We start from the raw sequence: 22,193 nt of genomic DNA on the forward strand, positions 1-22,193 counted from the left end.
AGAAATCCTATCAAACTTCTTATATGAAACAAATTATGCTACTTATACCTAAACCAGGAAGAATGAAAACAGAAAAAATATATAGAAATCAATTTCATTAATGAATGTGATACAAAAATCCTAAACAAAATACTAGTCAAAAGATCACAACACTATATTAATAGATTCAGAAAAGGCTTTTGACAAAGTGTAACAAAGTATTATTAACACTTGAGAATGTTGTTATAAACAGATTTGTCTTAAATTGATTTTTAAAAGAACATTTATCTAAAATCATTAGCTAGCATTATTTGTAATGGGACTTAGCTAGATGCCTTCCAAGTCCATCATCACCATTATCAGATTTTTGCCAAATAAAAAAATAAAATTTTATATACACATATATATGTGTGTCTATGCTTCTAGAAATATGTACATATGTATACACATACATGTACATATATACATCTATATGTGTATAATGCCATGTCATTTACTATGTTTCAAAATTGAAACATGGACTAAATATTAAAAAGATATTACAAGAAAATTAGAAGAACATAATAATTCTCAGACTTAAGTATAAATGAACAACTTATGAATAAACAAGAAGTAGAGAATAAATTTAGGTGTAAAATGGATAATTTTGATTATATTAATTTGAAAAGGCTTTGTACAAATAGCCTAGATCATAAGGAAAGCAGAAAATTAGGGGAGGGAGAGAAAATTTATAGTTTCCCAAATAAAAGTTTTATATCTCAAATAAATAATGTCAATAAAATACATGTCAATACAAATATAACTCATTACTCAGTTGATAAATGATTAAAAGATATAAATAGACATTTATCCAATGAAGAAATCAAAGCAAATTATAGTCATGTAAAGATGTTCTAAATCATTGTTTATTAGAGAAATGTAAATTAAAATAGCTTTGAGATATTGTTTTGTACCTATTAGATTGGCTAAAATGATTGAAAGGAAAAATGACAAAATGTTGTAGGGAGTGTGGTAAAATTGGGTCACTACTTCAATATTGGTGGAATTGTGAATTGTCAACCATTTTGGAGAGCAATCTGGAATTTATGCCCAAAGAGTTATACCTTTATAACTATGCCCTTGGGCCCAGCAATACCACTACTAAATCTGTTTCCAAAGTTGATTAGGAAAAAAGAAAAAAACCTTTATGTTCTAAAATATTTATAACAGCTGTCTTTGTAGTAGCAAAGAACTGGGGTTTGGAAGGGTTCTCATCATTAAGTGGTGATACATGATTGTGATGGAATACTACTGTATTATAAGAAATGATGAGCTGAATGATCTTAGAAAAACATAGAACGACTTGTACAAAATAATGAAGAATGGAATGAACAGAATTAAGAAAACTGTATGTGGCAACAGCAATATTGTTTTAAGAATGACTGAGTGAATAAGTCATTTTGACTTAATTTACTGAATTTTTTTTTATTCTACTATGTTATGAAAATGTTTGTTTTATTCAATAAATTAAAAAATTATACATGCATTCAGTTGGGTACAGTAATATAGTTCTTCAACAGGGAAGTAGAAGGGAGAAGAAAAGAGAAGGGTGGGTTAGAGGGAGGATAGAAAAAGAAAAGGATTAGTTCTAAGCAAAACAACGCATATTCAAAAATATTTTTGGCTCTTTTTGAGGTGACAAAGAATAGGGATTTGAAAAGGTGCCCATAAATTGGGGAATGACTGAACAAGTTATGGCATATAAACGTAATAGAATATTATTGTAGTGCTCAAAATGATGGAGGTAATGGTCTAAAGAGAAACTTGAGAAGATAGTTTGAACTAATTAGGAATGAAGTCAACAGAATCAGGAGAATGATTTATATACAATGACAATATGGTAAAGAGAAAAACAACTTTGAAAGAATTGATTAGAATAATGATTAACCACTCAAGAACTAATAAAGAAATGTATTACCCACTTTTGGATAGAGAAGTAAAGGATTCCAAAAGCAGGATGAGCCATATATTTTGACAGACATGGCCAATGTGAAAATTTATTCTGCTTGATTATACATTTGTAACAGGAATTTGTTTTTCTTATTTTCTCAATTATAAGTGGAGCTTGGGATAAGAGGGAGAAAAGGCAGATTTTGCCAAATAAAAAAATAAATTTTTATATACACATATATATGTATATATACAGCCACACACACACATATGTGTGTGTCTGCTTCTAGAAATAGTACATATGTGTATACATACATATATATGTACACATCTATATATGTATAATGACTTGAAGTTCTCATTGAAAGAAAGGCAGGGGGGAAGATATGGGAGGTTTGAGAGAAGAGTTGATCACAAAGTTATTAGACTATAAAGTCCTTTGGAGTAAAGAGTGTTTCAATTTTTTTTGTATTTGTTTTCCCAACAATTAACACAATACCTGCCCCATTATAGCCATGTAATAAATGTTTGTTGTTTGAGTAAAACATTTTTATCTATATGTGTATTCCCACTGTCTAGTACAGCAGCTGACACTTATTAAGTACTTGATGTTTCTTGATTATTATGGGTCTTGGTATTGGCATATCCTTTTGATAAGACAAAATTATGTCTAATATAAATATATAGTGTTTAGGCATCCGGCTGAATATTATATTTTATAAAGAGTTAGAAACTAAATTATGCTATTTTGTGAACTTCTGCTATACATCTTAATATTTGGGCAGACTTTTAAAATATGATAATCTTATTGTAAAAACCAGCAAGCAAATGCAAATAAATTTTGCTTTCGTAATATATTACATCTTCAAGAATACAGGCACAATTAGCATCCTTATTGCTTAATTTCTCAGCTCAAGGTAGACCAAAGAATTGAACCACAAAGACTGATCTCCCCACTTATACTTTCAGAACTAAGGTGAAAACACAGTGGGAAAGAGTTTAGTTGGCAGAAATTAAGTCACTACATTGATAATTTCCCACAAATTTGTTCTATGTTTTTGACTCTTCTAACAAAATGTTTATTGCTTATGTGAGTACGATTTTTAAATTTCTCATACAAAAACTCAGTAATGTGATATTTTTTCCCCAGAGCAAAATTATTTCCCAAGTCATATATGTCTTTTCAGACTCCTGGATGAATTCGGTGATGGTTTAGGAGTTGCCCAAGCAATTTCTTATGTGGATCCCCAGTTTCTTACCTACATGGCATTAGAAGAGCGGTTAGCCCAGGCTATGGAGGTATGTTGTTTAAGTTTCTTTTATATACACATAATGAAATTTTTTTAAATGGGTATCCTCATGTTGCATTTAATTCCCTGTATTACATAATTCAATGAATAGTTATAAATGTCCTTAGCATATCTTAATAATACAAAACAAAAAAAGCAGTAGTCATTGCCCATCCTGTATTCACATAGAACTTACCCTAGGAAGACTGGCATTTTCTCTAAGAGTTAGAAATAATCTTATTATAGCATTTTTAATACCTGTGTGTGTATACACATATATACATATTTGTATATATATTGTACATATATAGACACATATATATATACATATATAGACACACACACACACACACACACACACACACACTTGTGAATCAGTAGTAAATAAAACTCTGATCTATGATCTGGAAGTTTCTGGGTACAAGTGCCTTCCCTGACATGTGCTGGATGCAGCCCAGGGATGTAAGTATTTCTCTGAGACTAGAAGCTGCTGAGAAGATGCTGACCTGCATTGGGAGAAGAAATTTCTTGTATCACTGAAATCGGAGTTCTGATACTTATCCCACTGTGTTTCTGTATGTGAGGTATAGAAATGTATGTGCATATGTGCATGTAAGAAACAGCCTGTGCTATTGTAGATCAGGGCTCCAGAATTGGAGTCAAACTTGGATTCAAATATTAAATGATCTCTCCCAAATCACTTAACCTCTTCGCTTTTCAGTTCCTTCAGGTGAAAGTCTTTGGATTGAATGGTTTTATCTTCCAATGATATTTTAACTCTAAATCTATAATCCTTTGTTTATATGTATGTGTATGTATACATTATTGATTTTAGCTGTATCCATGTATGATGACATGAAACTGCATTTGAATGTGTTTATATAGATAAATATTTATATTTCATTGTGCATGGGAGCAGTGTTTGTCAATGTATAAGATTGTGGGCTTGTGTTCAAGTGTGTCACTGCGTAGATGCATTGTGGATATGTTGTTTTATACATGTGTGCGTTGTGTGAATATGTTCATTTGTCCATGTGCCAGTGCATGTAGTTAAATTTGTGTGCTTAAATGTTTGCATGTAGATATATATTTATTTCCATATGAACATTTACATCTGTGTATGTGTATGTCTTAATTTGATTGCATTGTGTGTATACTTGTGGGTATATCTACATACTGTCCCAAAAGCCTTAGGATAGTTTTAAGTTTAACTTTAAATTAAACTTTTTTTAATACCTTAAGCTTTGAGAGCTTAAAACTGCCCTAAGATTTTTGAGAATCTTTGTATATTAAAAACAAAATGAAGGCATGATATAAGGTAATGTGTATATGCACATGGTATATAGGGATATGTGCATATATAATATGTATATTGTATTCACATACATATATATATATAGATGCATATATATGTATCTATATATATATATACACACATGTTTACAGTACATATTTGTATGAACTATCTGGTTTGTTTAATTATTCAGTCACTGCCTTTTTCATTTCTTATAGCTACTAGTCCAGGCCTCTTTGCTTACTCATCAAGCTCTCAACCTAATTCTACTTCTCTCATTCTCAGCTTTCATTTTTTTTTAGTGAGAAAAAAACAACTAGTATGAATTCCCTGAAGTTTCCTCTCCCATACCTCAACACTAATGTATTTCTGTTATCTTTTCCTTCTGATATAGAGGAAATTGTCTTTCAGCCCTTCTATCTGAATTCTTTGTCCTATCTTCTTACTTCTTAAATCAAGTTCCATCGGTCATTTCTTCTCTCGTCTTTCCATGTCCATATCTATAAGCAGAAGAAAAAGCATCAATATTTCATCACTATTATTAAAAATAAACCTTTTCCTCTACTTTGCTATCAATTTAAACTACTTAGTCTTTTCATTCCTTTCATTGCCATATTTCTAGAACAAGTTAGACACATTTCTTCATCATACTTTGAAAACAATATCATATGCTACTTCTTCATGATACTCCTCATTCCTCCCTTAGAAAGGAATTGTAATTAAGCAAAGCAAAACAACACATTAACTATTTCTGATAATAGTTACCTCATTTTGTACCTTTAGTCTACCATCTCTTTGCCAAAGAGAGGGATAATAAGATGTCAACCATTGATTCATTGATCACAGTTCTGAGGTTGACATCTAGGTAGTTCAGTGGCTAGAGCACTGGATTTGGAATTAGAAGAATCTGAGTTAGAATTCAGCATCAGGCAGTAGTTGAATGACTTTTTAACAAATCAATTCTCTCACTCTCATTTTCCTTAGCTGTAAATTGAGAATGGTAATAGCATCTATCTCATATGATTATTGTGAGATTCAAATGAGATTTTACACACACACACACACACACACACACACACACACACACACACACACATATATATTTATGTATGTATGTATGTATAAAATTCATTGCAAACCTGTAAAGTACGGGCTAGCCAAAGATATATCCTGGATTCTGGATTCTGGAATTCCAGCCTTTCTCCTCCTTATCCTGTCCCCATGCCATACTGACTTCTCTCCCCCAGCCCTCCAATTCTTCCAGTGATTACCTTACTACCACCCCTTCAGCCAGCCACTGGTGAGGAGAGCTGTCATCTAAATATGCTAATAGAACCATTGTCTTACATCAAATAGGTAATTAGCCTTAAGTGCTCTGCATTCTCAGATTCAAGTATACCTATTCAGAGTTTCAGTCCTCTACTGAAACCCTGAAACACGTTTATATAATTGTAACATATTTTTATTGTAAACATTTTTTTTAATTGGACTGTGTCAGTTTATACAAGTCTTACAAGTTTCCCTGAATTTTTTATATGTAGTTTTTTTAAAGGAATTTGTAATGAATAAGATTCTACTACATTTATATACTATAATTTGTTCAGCTATTTCCTTATTGGACATTCATTTTGCTTCCAATTGTTTGCTACCATAGAAATTGTTGTTATAAATTATTTTGAGAATTAGAACCTTTGCCTCTGGCTTTGGCCTCTTTCAAGGATATGTTCACTAGTGATATTAAGTCAAAGGATATTTACAATTTAATGACTTTTCTCTATGATTCCAAATTGTTAATGATTCCAAAATGCACCAACTTTACATGAATATATCCATCTTCCCATACCTTCAAACACTGACCATTTTTATCTTACAAATTTAATGTCACCCATTTACACAATCTGACATCTCTCTCAATTACTCCACTGAAATTGACTTCTCAAGTAACTTAATCATCAAATCCAATACTTTAATCTGCATCATTTTTTTTTCTTTTCAGTATTTGATACAGTTGATAATCCCATCCTTGAATACCACCCCCTCGTTTCATTATTTCTATTTTGTTCTAATAGATATCACATTATTTTAGAATCAAAAAACAGGGTTAGACTTTGCTAATATTTTACTAAATATTGTGTTACATCTGACCTTTTTCTCATTTCTTTTTTCTCCTAATTTAAAACAACAGCAACAAAAATCATAGTGCTTAATTTTATTTGTCTATAGTGAAGATCATTAATATAATAAAATAAAAGTCTGGTAAATCTTATTGTGTATTTCTTTATGGTAGTCTTAGAATAAGGAAGAGAGCCACCTATAGCCCTGTAGAGATTCCTTCTAACCCTCAGCATCTGAGTGCATCCTGCTCCCTGACTCTATGTATTCTCTCTTACGCCATTCAATTTTGTTATGGAACTATATGGAGTGGTGCCTCTAGTTGTTCCACTAGAACACTCCAAATTTTCTTTATCATGTTCTTCTTCCTGGAAGCTTACTCCAACCCTGGAATTCATATGTTAGAACGTACCCTCCACCTATGATAACGAATCAGAAATGTTCACAATTCCCCTCTGATTGAATGGATCCTGTCAGAACTTCCATTTAAGGAGGATGCCCAGGATAGCCATGTCTTTTTCCTTTCTCCAGACTTTTCCTGCCATTCTCCAGTGTCAGGTATCTTCTGTTTTCTTTTCCTTCCCTGCCCACCTCATGCCCATATTCCCCAACCCTTTCTCTCTCTCTCTCTCTCTCTCTCTGTGTGTGTGTGTGTGTGTGTGTGTGTGTGTGTGTGTGTGTGTAGAATGTGATTATTTTTATTTCTACTTGTATTTACAAATATATTTGCTGATAATACATTACCAGCATTTAGCACAGTGTCTGGTACAAGCATAGATTTAGAAAGTAGAAGGTTCTCAGTAGTGTCCCACATATGTTTTGGAGTTTGACTAAGTTATTTTAAGTCCTCTTCCCAGTTATCACTCTTTATTTCCAGGTCTTTGTTATAACAAAAAGAGCCATTATAAATATTTTTTGTACTTAGGGCTCTTTACCATTTTTCTTTTATCTCTTTGAGGTATAAGCCTAACAATAGGACCTCTGAGTTTGATGACTGTGGGGCAAAGTTTTAAATTATTTTTTAGAATTGCTAGATCTTTTCACAACAACTATGAATAGACCTGTTTTCTGGAAACCCCTTCAATTTTTGTCATTTTCATCTTTTGTTATTTTTGTCAATCTGACATAAGATGGAACCTCAGAGTTATATTAATTTTCCTTTACCTAATTATTAGTGATTTGGAGCATTTCTTTATATTGTTTTAGATAGCTTTGATATTTCCTTCTTCTTATCAGTTACCTTGCCTCTAAACAAATATCTTCCTTTTCCTTCCCTTCTACTTTCCCAGCTCTTCTTTTCCTCTCTCAGGATTTAATATGTGTTTTGAAATCAATCATCAATTAAGTCTTTAAACAAAGCAATGATTTGCATTTGATGCTTAAATTCACACATTGTACATTTAAGTTCTGAATATTCTTTGCCTTCCATTCATTTAGGCTAAAATTTAAATAAGTATGGATAATAGCTTTTATATGATTGAACATAAAGAAATCTTTCCTTTCAAAATAATGGAATATGTAATTTTAGTAACAAGTATAAAATATTACTAGTAGAAGGCTTTATATTTTTTTTCTTATGTAAATTATATTTAAAAAAAGAATTGTTATTCAGAATTTAAAATACAGAAAATCTATTGACATTCAATTACATTAAAAATATACATTATATATTATTCTGAGCTCTTGTTTTTTTTTAAAAAAAACTAAATTTCTCCCACCAAACAAATTAGCCCATTTTCAATCAAGTTTCTGTGTGGCTTTAAATTTCCTTAGTAGTGTTGAAGAATATCAGTATTAGGCTTTTTATTTGTCAATTCAATTTCTATAAGCCTCCTTTTCTCAAGACTTTTAAATTTTTTTTCCTCATTCCCATTTATGAGTAATAAATAATGAATAAAAAATTATTATGACTCTTTTCTCTGCTTCATGGAATACAAATCCTTCATCTAAGTGGAACTCTTGTTTTATTAACAAAACTATTCATCTCTCTCAGCAATATTGTGTTCTGTTTAAATTAAAACTGGTCTTTTTCAGGCATACATTTTTTACTCCTCTCAAATTCACCTTTTTCCAAAATTTTCTAAACTCAAAACAGTAGGTATGATTCTAAAAAATGTATTTTTTCTTCATTTTCTTATAAATTCTCTCCCAAGGTTAATTCTTTTCCCATTTTGTTATTTTCTCTTTATTCTTCTTGTACCTATCTTCTAAGTTTATTGTACCCTGTTTCAATCAATATAAATGTCAGTTGTGATTTCGTTTTTATAATAGTAAGGTGGTGGTAGGAATATAACTGAGATTTGAGCTTTTTCTTGAGCTAATAATCAAACATGCCTACATGTTTTCTTGTTTCCTCATTTCACTCCAAAAGGAGTCATCCACAAATGACCCATATTTTCTTGTGCACTTTAGTCAAAAGTTTTTGTAACCATTTGGACAGCATTGCCAACATGCTTATCTCATAAAAAAGAAAATGAAAAAAGTTCAAAACAAGAGGAATGGTTATAGAGGAGAGAAAATAAGAAAGAAAAAAGCAAAATATTTTAAAAATATTTTTCATGACTCTAGTAGGAATATATAGATAACTAATCAGAAATGTTCACAATTCCAGCTGTGTCTTACTTTGAAATTAGATTAATTTTGACTATATATTTTGTTTTTTAATTAAAAGTATCCCAGTTCATACAAAAGCAATTTTACTGCACTAGTAATTTGTTACACTAATAACATGATAACATGAAATAGTATTCTAAATAAACTTTCATCATATATTTAGTTTTAGTAATCCTTATATACAACCATTTCTTTTTTTAAAAAAGTACTTCTCTTAAAAGATAAAAGACTACTGATTTTCCATTCTGTGTACAATAGACAAATTCTCATTCAAGTTATATTTGCTATACATGTGTATTTGAAAAATAAATTTCTATTATTTGAACATCCTCAAGTCTCATAATCATTCATTTGTACACTCTGAGAAAATGGAAGGAGAGGGATTATTTACTTGCCAACCCTTTAGTAGTTTTTTTAGTTCATAATTACCTAGTTCTGCATTCCTAAAATATGCATTGTCATAGCAAAATCCATGTAAATTTTAAGGAATATTTCCTGATTCATAAATATTTTTGAAGGGACATTCTTGACTAATTCAATTCAGTTGAAGGAGCATTTATTAAGCACCTGTTATGTGCTAAGTATGGAGAGGGGTGAAGAAGGACTAAAACCTTCAAAGAAGTTGTATTCTTCAATGGACAAACTACATGTATTTTATTAAAGTAAATAAAAAATATGTCAAAAACTCAATTTAAAGTAATTGTTTAAGGACTAATAGTATGAAAAAGAAAGACCTCATGGAAGAGATAGATGGCACTGGAGCTGAGCTTTGAATGAAGCTAGGGAGTCTGAGAGACAGAGGGGAATGGAATTGTTGAAGCAAAATCAGGGCTTGATATTCTCATTTTAAAAACATGTAGCTCAGTTGTTTTAGAAGGAAAGGAAGCAATAGCACCAACTTCTAATCATAGTTAAATATTAAAAACTATGAGAATTATGCCCATTAACTGAAGGCAAAAAATGGATTGTTTTTGTTTCTTATTAATATTTTAAATGTAAGATTAATGCATAAATATATATATACACATATCTTTAATAATATTAACAGCAAACATGCATATGGAATTCTTTTAATCAAAAAAGATGGTTTTTTTATTACATTTGATATTATTTGATGCTTATAACACCCCTATGGGGTGGTAGATATTGTAGATGTTTGTATTTGGGTTTTAGAGATGAGGAAATTGAGGCATCAAAAACTGAAATTACTCAGCTAGGGTCACAAAACTAAGTAATATGACTGGTATTCAGATCCACATTATTATTATTTCCCAGTGTCTTGCAAATTGGTATGTGTATATGTACACATATATTTGTGTGTACATATATATATGTATTCATGTGTGTGTATATATATATACACACACCTACACATGTACATAAAATATAGTTCAGTATTTTGAACTTCGTCTTAGTTCTAGAGAAAAGTATGTTTCTGCTTTAAAAAAGAAAAATCTTTTTAAGTTTGACCCCTAAAGAGCAACTTTTGGTGTTGATAGAAACATTTTTATTTTATTTTTATTGACTTTTTTTAAAATTTTTTTTACCAGACATATGATTTTATTGATATAAGGAACTCATAGTGAGGAAATTCTTTCAAACAGTGCAAATCAGTAACTTTTTGAAGATTCTTATCTTTAAAAGTTTCCTACAGCACTGAAAGATAATGTGCCTTGCTCAACATATATTTGAAAGAGGTTCTCCTGACCTCATGTCTTACATGGTTTGTTAGACTGACACTTTATTTGAAACACAGTCTGGACTAAATATAGCTTGTGCTTCAAGAATAGTCAAGTTCAAATTTTGTTTTTGTTTCCTCAGCATTGGCCACACTTCCCCTCCCTCCGTCATTACATTGTTATCATCCTTGTGTAGAATTTCATTATTACCCACTTCGAATAATTACTACAATTATTACAATTAATGACAATTACAATTATTACCCCTTCTACCAGGGTTTTCTGCCTCTGATCCTCTTTTCCTCCAATATCCACCTTCACATAATTGGGAGATGGACTTAAAACTCCTTTCAAGGATTTCTTGTTTCTTTTTAAGTTAAGTTTCAAAATTTTGCCAATTATTGAAGGCCTACTGCAATATTGTTTCACCTTTTCTTTCTAGCTTTATCTCCTATTCACTTGTATTCAAACTTGTCCACTTATATCTGCAATGCACTTCTCTCTGCCTATTGAATTCATTTTCACCTTTTAAAGCCCACTTAAGAAAATACACCTATGATTCTCTCCTCCTTCAAAGTTGATCATAACTTTTATCTCCAAAACTCTGTTTGTCTTTTGTACTTAGTTTAAATTAGTTGTATACATGTGGTATTCTACTGTGTTAAATGAGGGGGAGTGATGATGTCTTAACTAAAGATGTATCTTTACAACATCTAGCATAGTTTCTATATCCAATGTTTAATAAATATTTGTTGAAATGAATAAAAAGTTGACTAATACTGTCCATAAACCAAAAGTTCAACTCTGCTGACTTTAACATTAGTTATGAAATAAAGTACCTGAGGTGAGTGAGGTTTTTCTTGCTTCTTTGTCCACCATGCTTTCCCTTTCACTTCCCCTTTCAACCATACCTAACTTGTGCTTCTATTCCTTCTCTTCCTCTATATTTTATAGTACTTGCTGATAATGTTTAAGACCCCTAGGGAGTGGGAGGAAGGCAGTGCCTCCATGGGGCTGCCATTCCTGGGGCCAAGTTCTATTTCCAATGAAAATGTAAAATACTTTAGGAAGGAGCATTGCTGATAAGGCAAGTAACTTTTTTTTTTTTGGTCTAAGGTTCTGTATTTTGAAGAAGAGATAAATTAAGTTAGTCTGTTGTATTGTGATTAAATTCTAAATAGTCACCATGAGACAGATTATTTGTTGTTTGAAGTTATTTTTGAATAAACCATCTTGACTTTTTCTCTCTCAGACTGCTCTGGCCCATTTAGAGTCTCTTGCAGTTGATGTTGATCAGGCTCATCCACCTGCCAGCAAAGAAAGCATTGATTGTCTTCCACAGACCATCGTTACAGAAGATCACACTGGTAGGAAAAGAGTGACCCAGAATATAATAAAAAGATTCATTCACTGTATGCTAATGTACATGATCAGTCTACATGTAAAATGGAATTTTAAACTTATAGAAGCTTTTGTTGCATTTTACCTAGCAGCTACATTTCATAGAATATGAAATGACATACTGAGACAGATATTCCTCCTTCAGTGTAGATTGTTAAAGACTAAATTGAACACCTGTTAGGTACAGTTTCGCAAATCCCAGCAGAGTATGGATTTTCAAGATTTGACTAACTCATTATTCTATTAGGAATTGATCAAAGTTTTGTTCTGAGTATATTCTTAAGCAGTGATTTTCATTTTCCATTTTATTTAAGTTAAACATTATTAACATGTAGTTGAACTAAATACTTTGTTTTTTCAGCTGTTGGTCAGGAACAGTGCTGTGCTATCTGCTGCAGTGAATATATTAAGGATGAAATAATAACAGAGTTACCATGTAGCCATTTCTTTCATAAACCCTGTGTAACTCTTTGGTTGCAGAAGGTAAGTTTTTATTTGACTTTTATTTCCTCTTGTTAATCAAGGATTTATACAGTTTTTATCTAGAAACTAATGCTGAAAGACTAGTTCTAAAGCATTTTTTAACTTTACTTCTTTCTTTATCAAGAACATAGAAATGATCAATCATAAGTCCTGTCTTTTTCCATCACTCTCCTTACTTCAAAATTGCCCATTCTCTTTTTCATCCTTTGTTTCACTTTCTCCAAGGCTAAACTGCCATTTATATTTTAAACCCCACTTCCTTTCTCCTTTAGAAGATTTACCTCCTTTAATCACTTGTTCTTTCTCACTATATATTTTTTAATCTTCACCCTTTCATAACCAATCTCTTAGAAAGTTCATATGCCTTCAATGCCTCATCATTTCCCATTTCTCTCTCCTCAGTCTCTTGCAATATGGCATTTAATATCTTCACTCAACAGAAAGTTCTCTGTCCAAGATTAGTAGTGTTTTCTTAACGACTAAAATCCAAATCACAGTTCTGCTTTACTTCACTGCAGATTCTGACACTATCAGCCACCTCTCCAGAAATTTGCTTTCCCCTTAGCTTCTGTGATAATGAGTTCTCTTAAGTTCTCCTCTTACCTGTTCTTGGTGTCCAATTGCAGTATCATATTCATCTTGCAGCCCACTAAGTGTGGGAATCTCATAAAACTCTTCCCAGACCTTGTTCTGAACTTAGTTTAGTGCATGACACATGGTAGGTATTTAGTAAATGCTTGTTTTCTTCCCTTCCTCCACCTCCTTATGTCAGTTCCCATAGATTTAACTGTCATCCCTATGCCAACTCCCCCAAGTACATATATCCTAATCTCTTTCCTGAACCATGTGAGATGCCCTATATTGCTTACTGCCTCCTGGACATCTCCTGCACAACAGTCCCATATAGGGATCGCAAATTCAGCATGTGCAAAACACAAGTCATTTTCCCCTCAGACAAACCCATTTCAGTTTTCACCACCATTCTATTTCCAGTCATTCAGATGACCACCTTGGTTACCACATCCAGGAACCTCTTTGATCTGGAAATCTCCTTGACTTTTCATAGTCCTAATATCCCTATCCCTTATCCAGTCATTTGCCAGGTTTCTCAGTTTTGTCTTTACTGCATCCCTTATAGTTTTTGCCTTCTCTTCACTGATATAGCCTCTACCTACTTAGGTCCTCATTACCTCTCCCCTTGGATGAATATAATAGCCTACTCTTTGGTTTCCTTACTTCTAATCTCTTTAATACATTTCCTACGTGAATCTGACCATTCCATATTTCCACCTCATCTGCTCTGAAAATTTCCAATGGCCCTTTATGACCTCTAGGATAAAATACAGAATTTTCAGCTTGATATTTAAAGGTCTTCACAGTCAGCCCCCTCCCCCACCATCTACTTTTTCCATTCTTTATTTCAAATAATTGTCCCTTATACACTATGTTCCATTCAAACTGAATGTCAGGGTGTTCATTGTAAACAACATTCATCTGCTTCCATGTCTTTGCATAGGTGGACCCTCATGTTGGGAATATACTTCTTCACTTCCATCTCCTTCAGAATAACTCAGTTGTTGCCCTATAAACAAGTATTTTTTTTTTTTTGATAGTTTTTTTGATAATTTTCTGTTTGTTATTCTTCCCTCTTCTCCCTTTTAAAATTACTATATGTTACTTTGTATATACTTTATATTTTACATGTTGCATCCTGTCTACTTCCCCTTGATGGAAAAAAAAAAAAAGAACAGTTTTATTTTCATCATTTCACCCCCACAACTTAATAAATATTTTTGTTGAATTGCTTATTTTTTGAATAATGTTTTTATTCACTATTAGAAATACATGCACACATAACTACAGATTGATAATTTTAAATCATTTTGCTAATTGATAGCTTTGGCAATATATAAGATAGAAAACAACTGTAATTAATGGAAATTCTAGAAATTTACAATCAATTTTTAGTCATAATCTTAAAAATAATTTAAAAACCTTTTGCAAATGTATATTTATTCTAGTATAACTATCAATATCTCAGTGGAGCTTTAAACAGTCCACTTAATGTATATTAAATAGTATTAGAGTATTTCCATATATTTCCTTTTTCTCAAATACCTTTGTGCATATAGTAGAGAATATTGAGATTTGGGGAAATTTTCCTTTATATTGATTTCCTTTATACATGCCATAAATATTTGATCAGCTTCATTTTAAAGAATGTAAATTTGTTTAGGTTTTTTGTCTTAGGTTTTTTCCCTTTTAAAAAAAAAAAATAATTGTTTTACTTCTTTATATGTACTTGGAATCATTTAAATTTAATAAATATTAATGATCTGCTCAGCTTAATTTATCTCTTGTCCCATTTTCTAAGAAAAAAAAATCCACTAAGTTATTTCCTTAAATCTAATTACCAAAATTACTTAAGAGCTATCTATTCAAGCTAATTTTCTATGTAATGCCCCAGAAATTCCTGAAAGTATGTAATGTGGATCACAACATTTTTATTCTTGACTTTAATAATTTATAAATTGATTATTGAAATTACTTACAGTGATCAAATTAATGATTTTATTTATTCCTTGGTTTGCTTATTCTAAAAATGCAATATTCTTCATAATATTATACCATTTATGTCATCCTGTTTAGAATGCCTATACTATTACTATATAGTATTTGACTTTACTCTTTTAACCACTTAGTTTTCTAACTCCTACATGCCACATTTTAGTGAGATTGTTTAGCCTTCTTATCTTTGCTGCTATTTAACAACAAATATGGCACCTGATCTTTGAGTATTTTGAGATAGTTGCTTATATCCTATGCCTTTCCTCAGTAGAACCGGTAAGAGCTACTTTCTTTTAGAGTTAGAGGAAGGTAGATAAATTGTGATTTAAAAATTTTTAATCATTTTTTTCTATGTTTTGATCCTTTGAGCAAAGAGGACTATGAATATTTTCTTTTGTCATTCTTTCATCCCAAAGAAAAAAACTCTTCATTTTCACCTTTAGTATATTAGAATCCTTAATAGAGCAGTAGAAACTTGGAAAAGTTTTGGTCTTGAAACTTTGCCCTAAAATGTCACAAAATATCCCATGATCTATGTATGTTCTCTTTTACCTGGCAATATAGTGGTCTAATTTTAAATGCCCACAATTTTGTCCCAAATATTATCTACAGTGTCTTGTATCCTTACTTTCATCATTGTGCCTGTTAGGAGATTAAAACTAAGTAGGAAAGAACATGTAACAACATAAAAAGAAAATCACAAACATTATTGCATGTACATGTATCTGACATACATAAGTATATCATATGTACTGCTTTTCTTGGTCTATTTAAAAAGCAACTATCTTTCCCAATTATAGTCAGTGAATACTGAATTGAACCTGGCATTAAAAAGAGACTCTTGAATTAAATCCTTTGGCTAGTGTCTTTGGAGGAACAAGCTAAGTCTGTTAAATGGGTTTTTTATTCCCCTAATCTTTACATTATACTTTAAATTATCTATTTAAAGTTTCCATTTAACCTGGGCCTCCCATGCTGGTTTGTTTTTTTTTTTTTTTTTTTTTTTTTTGAGTGTTTTTTTTACAGTATTTTAGCGGATCAGATTTAAGATGTTTTCCAAAAAATATCAGGGTACTTTTCATTGAGAGTTTTACTATGTCTTTACTATCTGTTAACTTGTTTTTTCCTCTCCTTCAGTCAGGAACATGCCCTGTTTGCCGTCACGTGCTTGCATCCATCCTTCCTGAAGCAAATTCTGCTACTTCTTTCCTGTCTGATCATGATTCCCTGCTTTCAATCCACACTGCTACAGGAACTCAGTAAAATTTAGCATTTGAAATGAGATCATTCAGTCCATCAAACTAAACTTGTAAATTCTTTCTAATTAATTCCAATGTGAAAATAAGTATATATAAATACCCATTAAATATTATATATAATATATTGTTGTTTAGAAAGGAAGCATTAAACTTTCTAAAACAAATTTAGGTTTGCAATAAAAACTGATATTTTCAAACGGAAAGTTGAAATAAATTGAACCAGTTTTCTTCAGTTGAATATGTTACTATCAATTGCAGTTAAAATAAGCATTAGTTAAATCTATCTAAAATAATTACCATTTATGTGACACATTATAGGTTTACTTTCTTGCAACTGCAGTGCAGTTAGAGCTTATTAAAGTTATGCTTATAATCTATTTACACAATATAATGAACTTCTTGGGTTTGTCAAAAATAGTGCCACTAAGTGACTTTGTAATTGATCTCTCATATTTGCATCAAATGTGAAGACTTTTGTGGTCACAGAAGTAATAAAGATTTGGTTTCACTGGAAATAAAATACATAATAAAACATTTGTGTTTTTTCATCATTTCCTATCCTTACATTGATAGATGTTGGTTGGAATTTGACATGAAATGTATTAAATGTCTGCCTTTTTCTCTTTAAAATTGTGTTATCAGAGGCAGTTAGATGGCCTAGTGGATCGAGCACTGACCCTGGAGTCAGGAGGACCTGAATTTAAATATAGCCCAAAGACACTTAATATTTACTAGTTGTGTGACCCTGGATAAGTCACTTGACTCTAATTGCTTCATCAAAAACAATGTATTATGCTTGACAACATTGGGGTTCTTCCAATTATAAATTATAAATGGAATTATAAATGAAAAATAATCATTCTTTTCAGACCATGAAGAAAAATACAAAATCTCTTATATTACCCTGAACAAGGCAGAAAACAGTTGCTTTTGTTTTTAGTTTTGAAATGGGAATAAAATTTAGCACTTACTTTCCTCCTTTAGCTTGCTCTAAAAGGAGAAAATAAAAGATAAAACATTCTTAACCCAAAGTTGAAATTTTGATATTCAATAACCCTTAATAGTAGGCATAATAGCAATATTTAATTTTGCATAAATAAGCCTAAAGAGATGCAGATGAGTTACACAAAAATGAGGAAAATAAGCCCTTTTTTAAATGTGACTCAGTATTGTTCTTTTATGATTCGATACTGATCTGTGTAGAAATGTTTAATCTTCTCGGTATAACTACATCTATTAGAAAAGTACAAACAGCCTAAGACTTGATTTTACTGTATTACATAATGTAATGTATTACATCCCAGAATATGAAGTGAAGGGAGGTCATAGTATAAAACAGCTTTACCAACCCAGCAAAAGCCCACATTATTATTTTTAGTTTGCACAAATACTACAAAAAATCAGAATTTTACAGCATTACATATGGCATCATATAGCAATATAGCCTAGTAACTATTGTTCTGGACTTGAAATCAGTAAGGATTTTAATTCATATGTTTTCCCTGATACTAAGTATCATTTAACCTGAGATTATGACAATTTTTTATGGTTTATCTACTAAGTTAGAGATGTCTGTATACATTCTATTTGTAGGAGGACTTTCTAATCAAGTAAAATCACTAAATCTTTATATGTTGTCATTTTTTTTGTGTATCTCTTGCCATAAGTCATTTTCGTTTATTGAAATTGAGCATCAAATGAAGATTTACAGTTTGTACAAGAAATTATTCATCAGTAGTATAAATTTTGTGTCTATTATGTAATTGAACAGTATTGAATAACAAATTCTAGCCTTATCCTTACAAGAAAACTTAGACTAACACATGTATAAAATGAGACTGCTTATTAACATTCTAAGTCAAAAATGGAAAAGAAAAAAAAAAAAACTCCCTGAAGAAAAGAATTCCTTAAAAATTAGAAGTGGGCAAGTGGAAGCTAATGACTCCATGAGACCTCAAGAAACAATAAAATAATCAAAAAATAGAAGAAAAATGTGAAACATCCCATTGGAAAAATAATTGACCTAGAACATGGATTCAGGAGAAATAATTTAAGGATTATTGTACTACCTGAAAACCACAATGTAAGTAGTAAAAAAGATCTTGGATATCATATTTCAGGGAATTATCAAGGAAAACTGCCTTGATATTTTTGAACTAGAAAGTAAACTAGAAATGGAAAGAATCTAATGATTACCTCCTGAAAGAGATCTCCCCAAAACTCACAGGAATATTTTAGCTCCCAGGTCAAGGAGAAAATATTGTAAGTAGCCAAAAGTAAGCAATTCAAATATTGTAAAACTACAATCAAGAACTCACCAAACTTAGAAGTTTCTGTATTAAGATTGGAGAGCTTGGAATATGATGGTCTAGAGGGAAATAAAAAAGATTACAACCAAGAATCACCTATCTAACAAAACTGAATATAATCCTTTGGGGAAGAAATAAAATTTTTTTCTGAGGTAATTGGGGTTAAGTGACTCACTGGAGGTCACACAACTAGGAAGTGTTAAGTGTTTGAGGTTGGATTTGAACTGAGGTCCTCCTGACTTTAGGACAGGTGCTCTATCCACAGCACCACCTAGCTGCCCTGAAATGGGTATTTTATTAAAAAGGATTGTCATGCATTACTGATTTAAAAAAAAAAAAAAGACAAAAAAATAGAAAATTTGACTGTCAAATGCAAGACTCAGGAGAAAAAAGGTAAACAAGAAAGAGAATTAATAGCAAATTCAATAAGGTTAAAATGTTCACTCTTCATAGGAAGATATTACTTGCAACTCCTAAGAACTTTATCAATATTAGGGCAATTAGAATGAGATACGTGTACAGAAGGCACAAATGTAAGCTGTCTTTAAATTTAAAGGGGTAGAAAAAGCAAACTGAAAGAGGGAGAAGGGAGAGATAGAATGGGGTTATTTGTCTCATGTAAAAGGCACAAGAATTTTTTCAGTGGAAAAGAAGGTGGGTGAGGTGGGCCGACAATGCTTGCTACACTAGTCAGAACTGGCTGTATGAGGGAATTAGATATACTCAATCAGGCATAAATATCTATCTTATCCTACAGAAAATTAGCAAAAGAAGAATATGGAGGTCAGGGGAAGAGATGATAAGGGAAGATAGTTTGGGATAGGGAGGGAACAGTCAGAAGGAAAACACTTTTAAGTAGGGTGAAAAGGGATAGGAGGATAAACAGGAAAAAATAGGATAGATTGCCATTAGTAATCACAACTCTGAAAAATTTTATAGCAAGTTTTGTGATAGAGGCCTCATTTCTCAAATATATAGTGAATTGAATAAAATTTATAAAAATACAAGTCATTCCCCAATTGATAAATGATTGAAGGATCTAAACAGGCAGTTTTCAGATGAAGAAATCAAAGGTCTCAATAGTCATATGAAAAAAAATGCCCTTAATTTCTATTTTTTAGAGAAATGCAAATGAAAACAATTCTAAGGTACCACCTCAGATATATCAGATTGGCTAATATGATGGAAAATAACAATGACAAATGTTGAAGGGGCTATGAGAAAACTGGGAGCACTAGAGCATTGTTGGTAGCATTGTGAACTGATCCAATCAGTTTAGAATGCAATTTAGAACTATGTCTAAAGAGCTATAAAACCACACAATCCAGCAGTTTGATCCAGCAATGCTACTACTAAGTCTTGTTTCCTCGAGAGATTTTTAAAAGAAAAAACTATATATGCATATATATAAATATACACATGCATGCACAAAAAAATAATTATAGTTACCTCTTTTTGTGGTGATAAAGATGTAGAAATTGGCTGCTAGGTGACAAAGTGGATAGAATGCTGAGCTTAAAGTCAGGAAGATCTGAATTTAAATCTGGTCTCAGATACTAATCATATGACTGATCATCCTGAGCAAGTCACTTAACTTGGTCAATTTTGCTCATGCAAAATGAAATAGAAAAGGAAATAGCAAACCACTCTAGTATCCCTGCCAATAAATCCCAAACATAACTAAAATAACTGAACAAAGGTATCAATTGTGGTATGGGTAAACAAGATGTGGTGTATGATTTTGATAGAAAATCATTGAGCAATAAAAAATGACAAACAGGATACTTTCAGAAAAACCTGAAAAGACTTACATAAACCAATGCAAAGAAGTGAGCAGAACCAGGAGATAAATGGATACAATAACACCCAATATTATACAACGATCATCTGCAAATGATTTGGCTATTCTTAGCAATATAATGATTCAAGAAAATTTCTAAGGACTGATGATAAAAAATGCTATCCACCTCCAGAGGAAAAAAAAATTTTTTTTAATTTTATTTAATAATTACTTTATATTGACAGAATCCATGCCAGGGTAATTTTTTTACAACATTATCCCTTGCACTCATTTCTGTTCCGATTTTTCCCCTCCCTCCCTCCATCCCCTCCCCTAGATGGCAAGCAGTTTTATATATGTTAGATATGTTGCAGTATATCCTAGATACAATATATGTTTACAGAACCGAACAGTTCTCTTGTTGCGTAGGGAGAATTGGATTCAGAAGGTAAAAATAACCCGGGAAGAAAAACAAAAATGCAGATAGTTCACATTCGTTTCCCAGTGTTCTTTCTTTGGGTGTAGCTGCTTCTGTCCGTCATTTATCAATTGAAACTCAGGTCTCTGTCAAAGAAATCCACTTCCATCAAAATATGTCCTCATACAATATCGTTGTCGAAGTGTATAATGATCTCCTGGTTCTGCTCATCTCACTTAGCATCAGTTCATGTAGGTCTCTCCAAGCCTCTCTGTATTCATCCTGCTGGTCATTTCTTACAGAACAATAATATTCCATAACATTCATATACCACAATTTACCCAGCCATTCTCCAATTGATGGGCATCCATTCATTTTCCAGTTTCTAGCCACTACAAACAGGGCTGCCACAAATGTTTTGGCACATACAGGTCCCTTTCCCTTTTTTAGTATCTCTTTGGGGTATAAGCCCAGTAGAAACACTGCTGGATCAAAGGGTATGCACAGTTTGATAACTTTTTGGGCATAATTCCAGATTGCTCTCCAGAATGGTTGGATTCGTTCACAACTCCACCAACAATGCATTAGTGTCCCAGTTTTCCCGCATCCCCTCCAACATTCATCATTATTTTTTCCTGTCATCTTAGCCAATCTGACAGGTGTGTAGTGGTATCTCAGAGTTGTCTAAATTTGCATTTCTCTGATCAATAATGATTTGGAACACTTTCATATGAGTGGTAATAGTTTCAATTTCATCCTCTGAAAATTGTCTGTTTTGTCCTTTGACCATTTATCAATTGGAGAATGGCTTGATTTCTTATAAATTTGAGTCAGTTCTCTATATATTTTGGAAATGAGGCCTTTATCAGAACCTTTCACTGTGAAGATGTTTTCCCAGTTTGTTGCTTCCCTTCTAATCTTGTTTGCATTAGTTTTATTTGTACAAAGGCTTTTTAATTTGATGTAATCAAAATTTTCTATTTTGTGATCAGTAATGGTCTGTAGTTCATTTTTGGTCACAAATTTCTTTCTCCAGAGAAAAAATTGATGGAAGTCTGAAAGCAAATTGAAACATACTTT

The 22,193-nt window shown here is 31.8% G+C and overlaps 1 protein-coding gene across 6 annotated transcripts in view; it reads left to right on the forward strand.

Moving 5' to 3' along the window:
* The window catches only part of PJA2 (praja ring finger ubiquitin ligase 2), a 121,995-nt gene extending 104,857 nt beyond the window's left edge, over window positions 1-17,138 (forward strand). For all 6 annotated transcript variants that reach the window (XM_051994803.1, XM_051994801.1, XM_051994793.1 and 3 more), the window contains 4 exons: window positions 3,096-3,207; window positions 12,148-12,262; window positions 12,658-12,779; window positions 16,485-17,138. In XM_051994803.1, coding sequence (XP_051850763.1) covers window positions 3,096-3,207; window positions 12,148-12,262; window positions 12,658-12,779; window positions 16,485-16,610 — 475 coding nt within the window. In that variant the 3' untranslated portion in view covers window positions 16,611-17,138. The remainder of the gene's footprint in view (window positions 1-3,095; window positions 3,208-12,147; window positions 12,263-12,657; window positions 12,780-16,484) is intronic.
* Window positions 17,139-22,193: the final 5,055 nt, after the last annotated feature.

This window comes from Antechinus flavipes, chromosome 1 (genome assembly GCF_016432865.1).
Source record: "Antechinus flavipes isolate AdamAnt ecotype Samford, QLD, Australia chromosome 1, AdamAnt_v2, whole genome shotgun sequence".
NCBI classification, from domain to species: domain Eukaryota; kingdom Metazoa; phylum Chordata; class Mammalia; order Dasyuromorphia; family Dasyuridae; genus Antechinus; species Antechinus flavipes.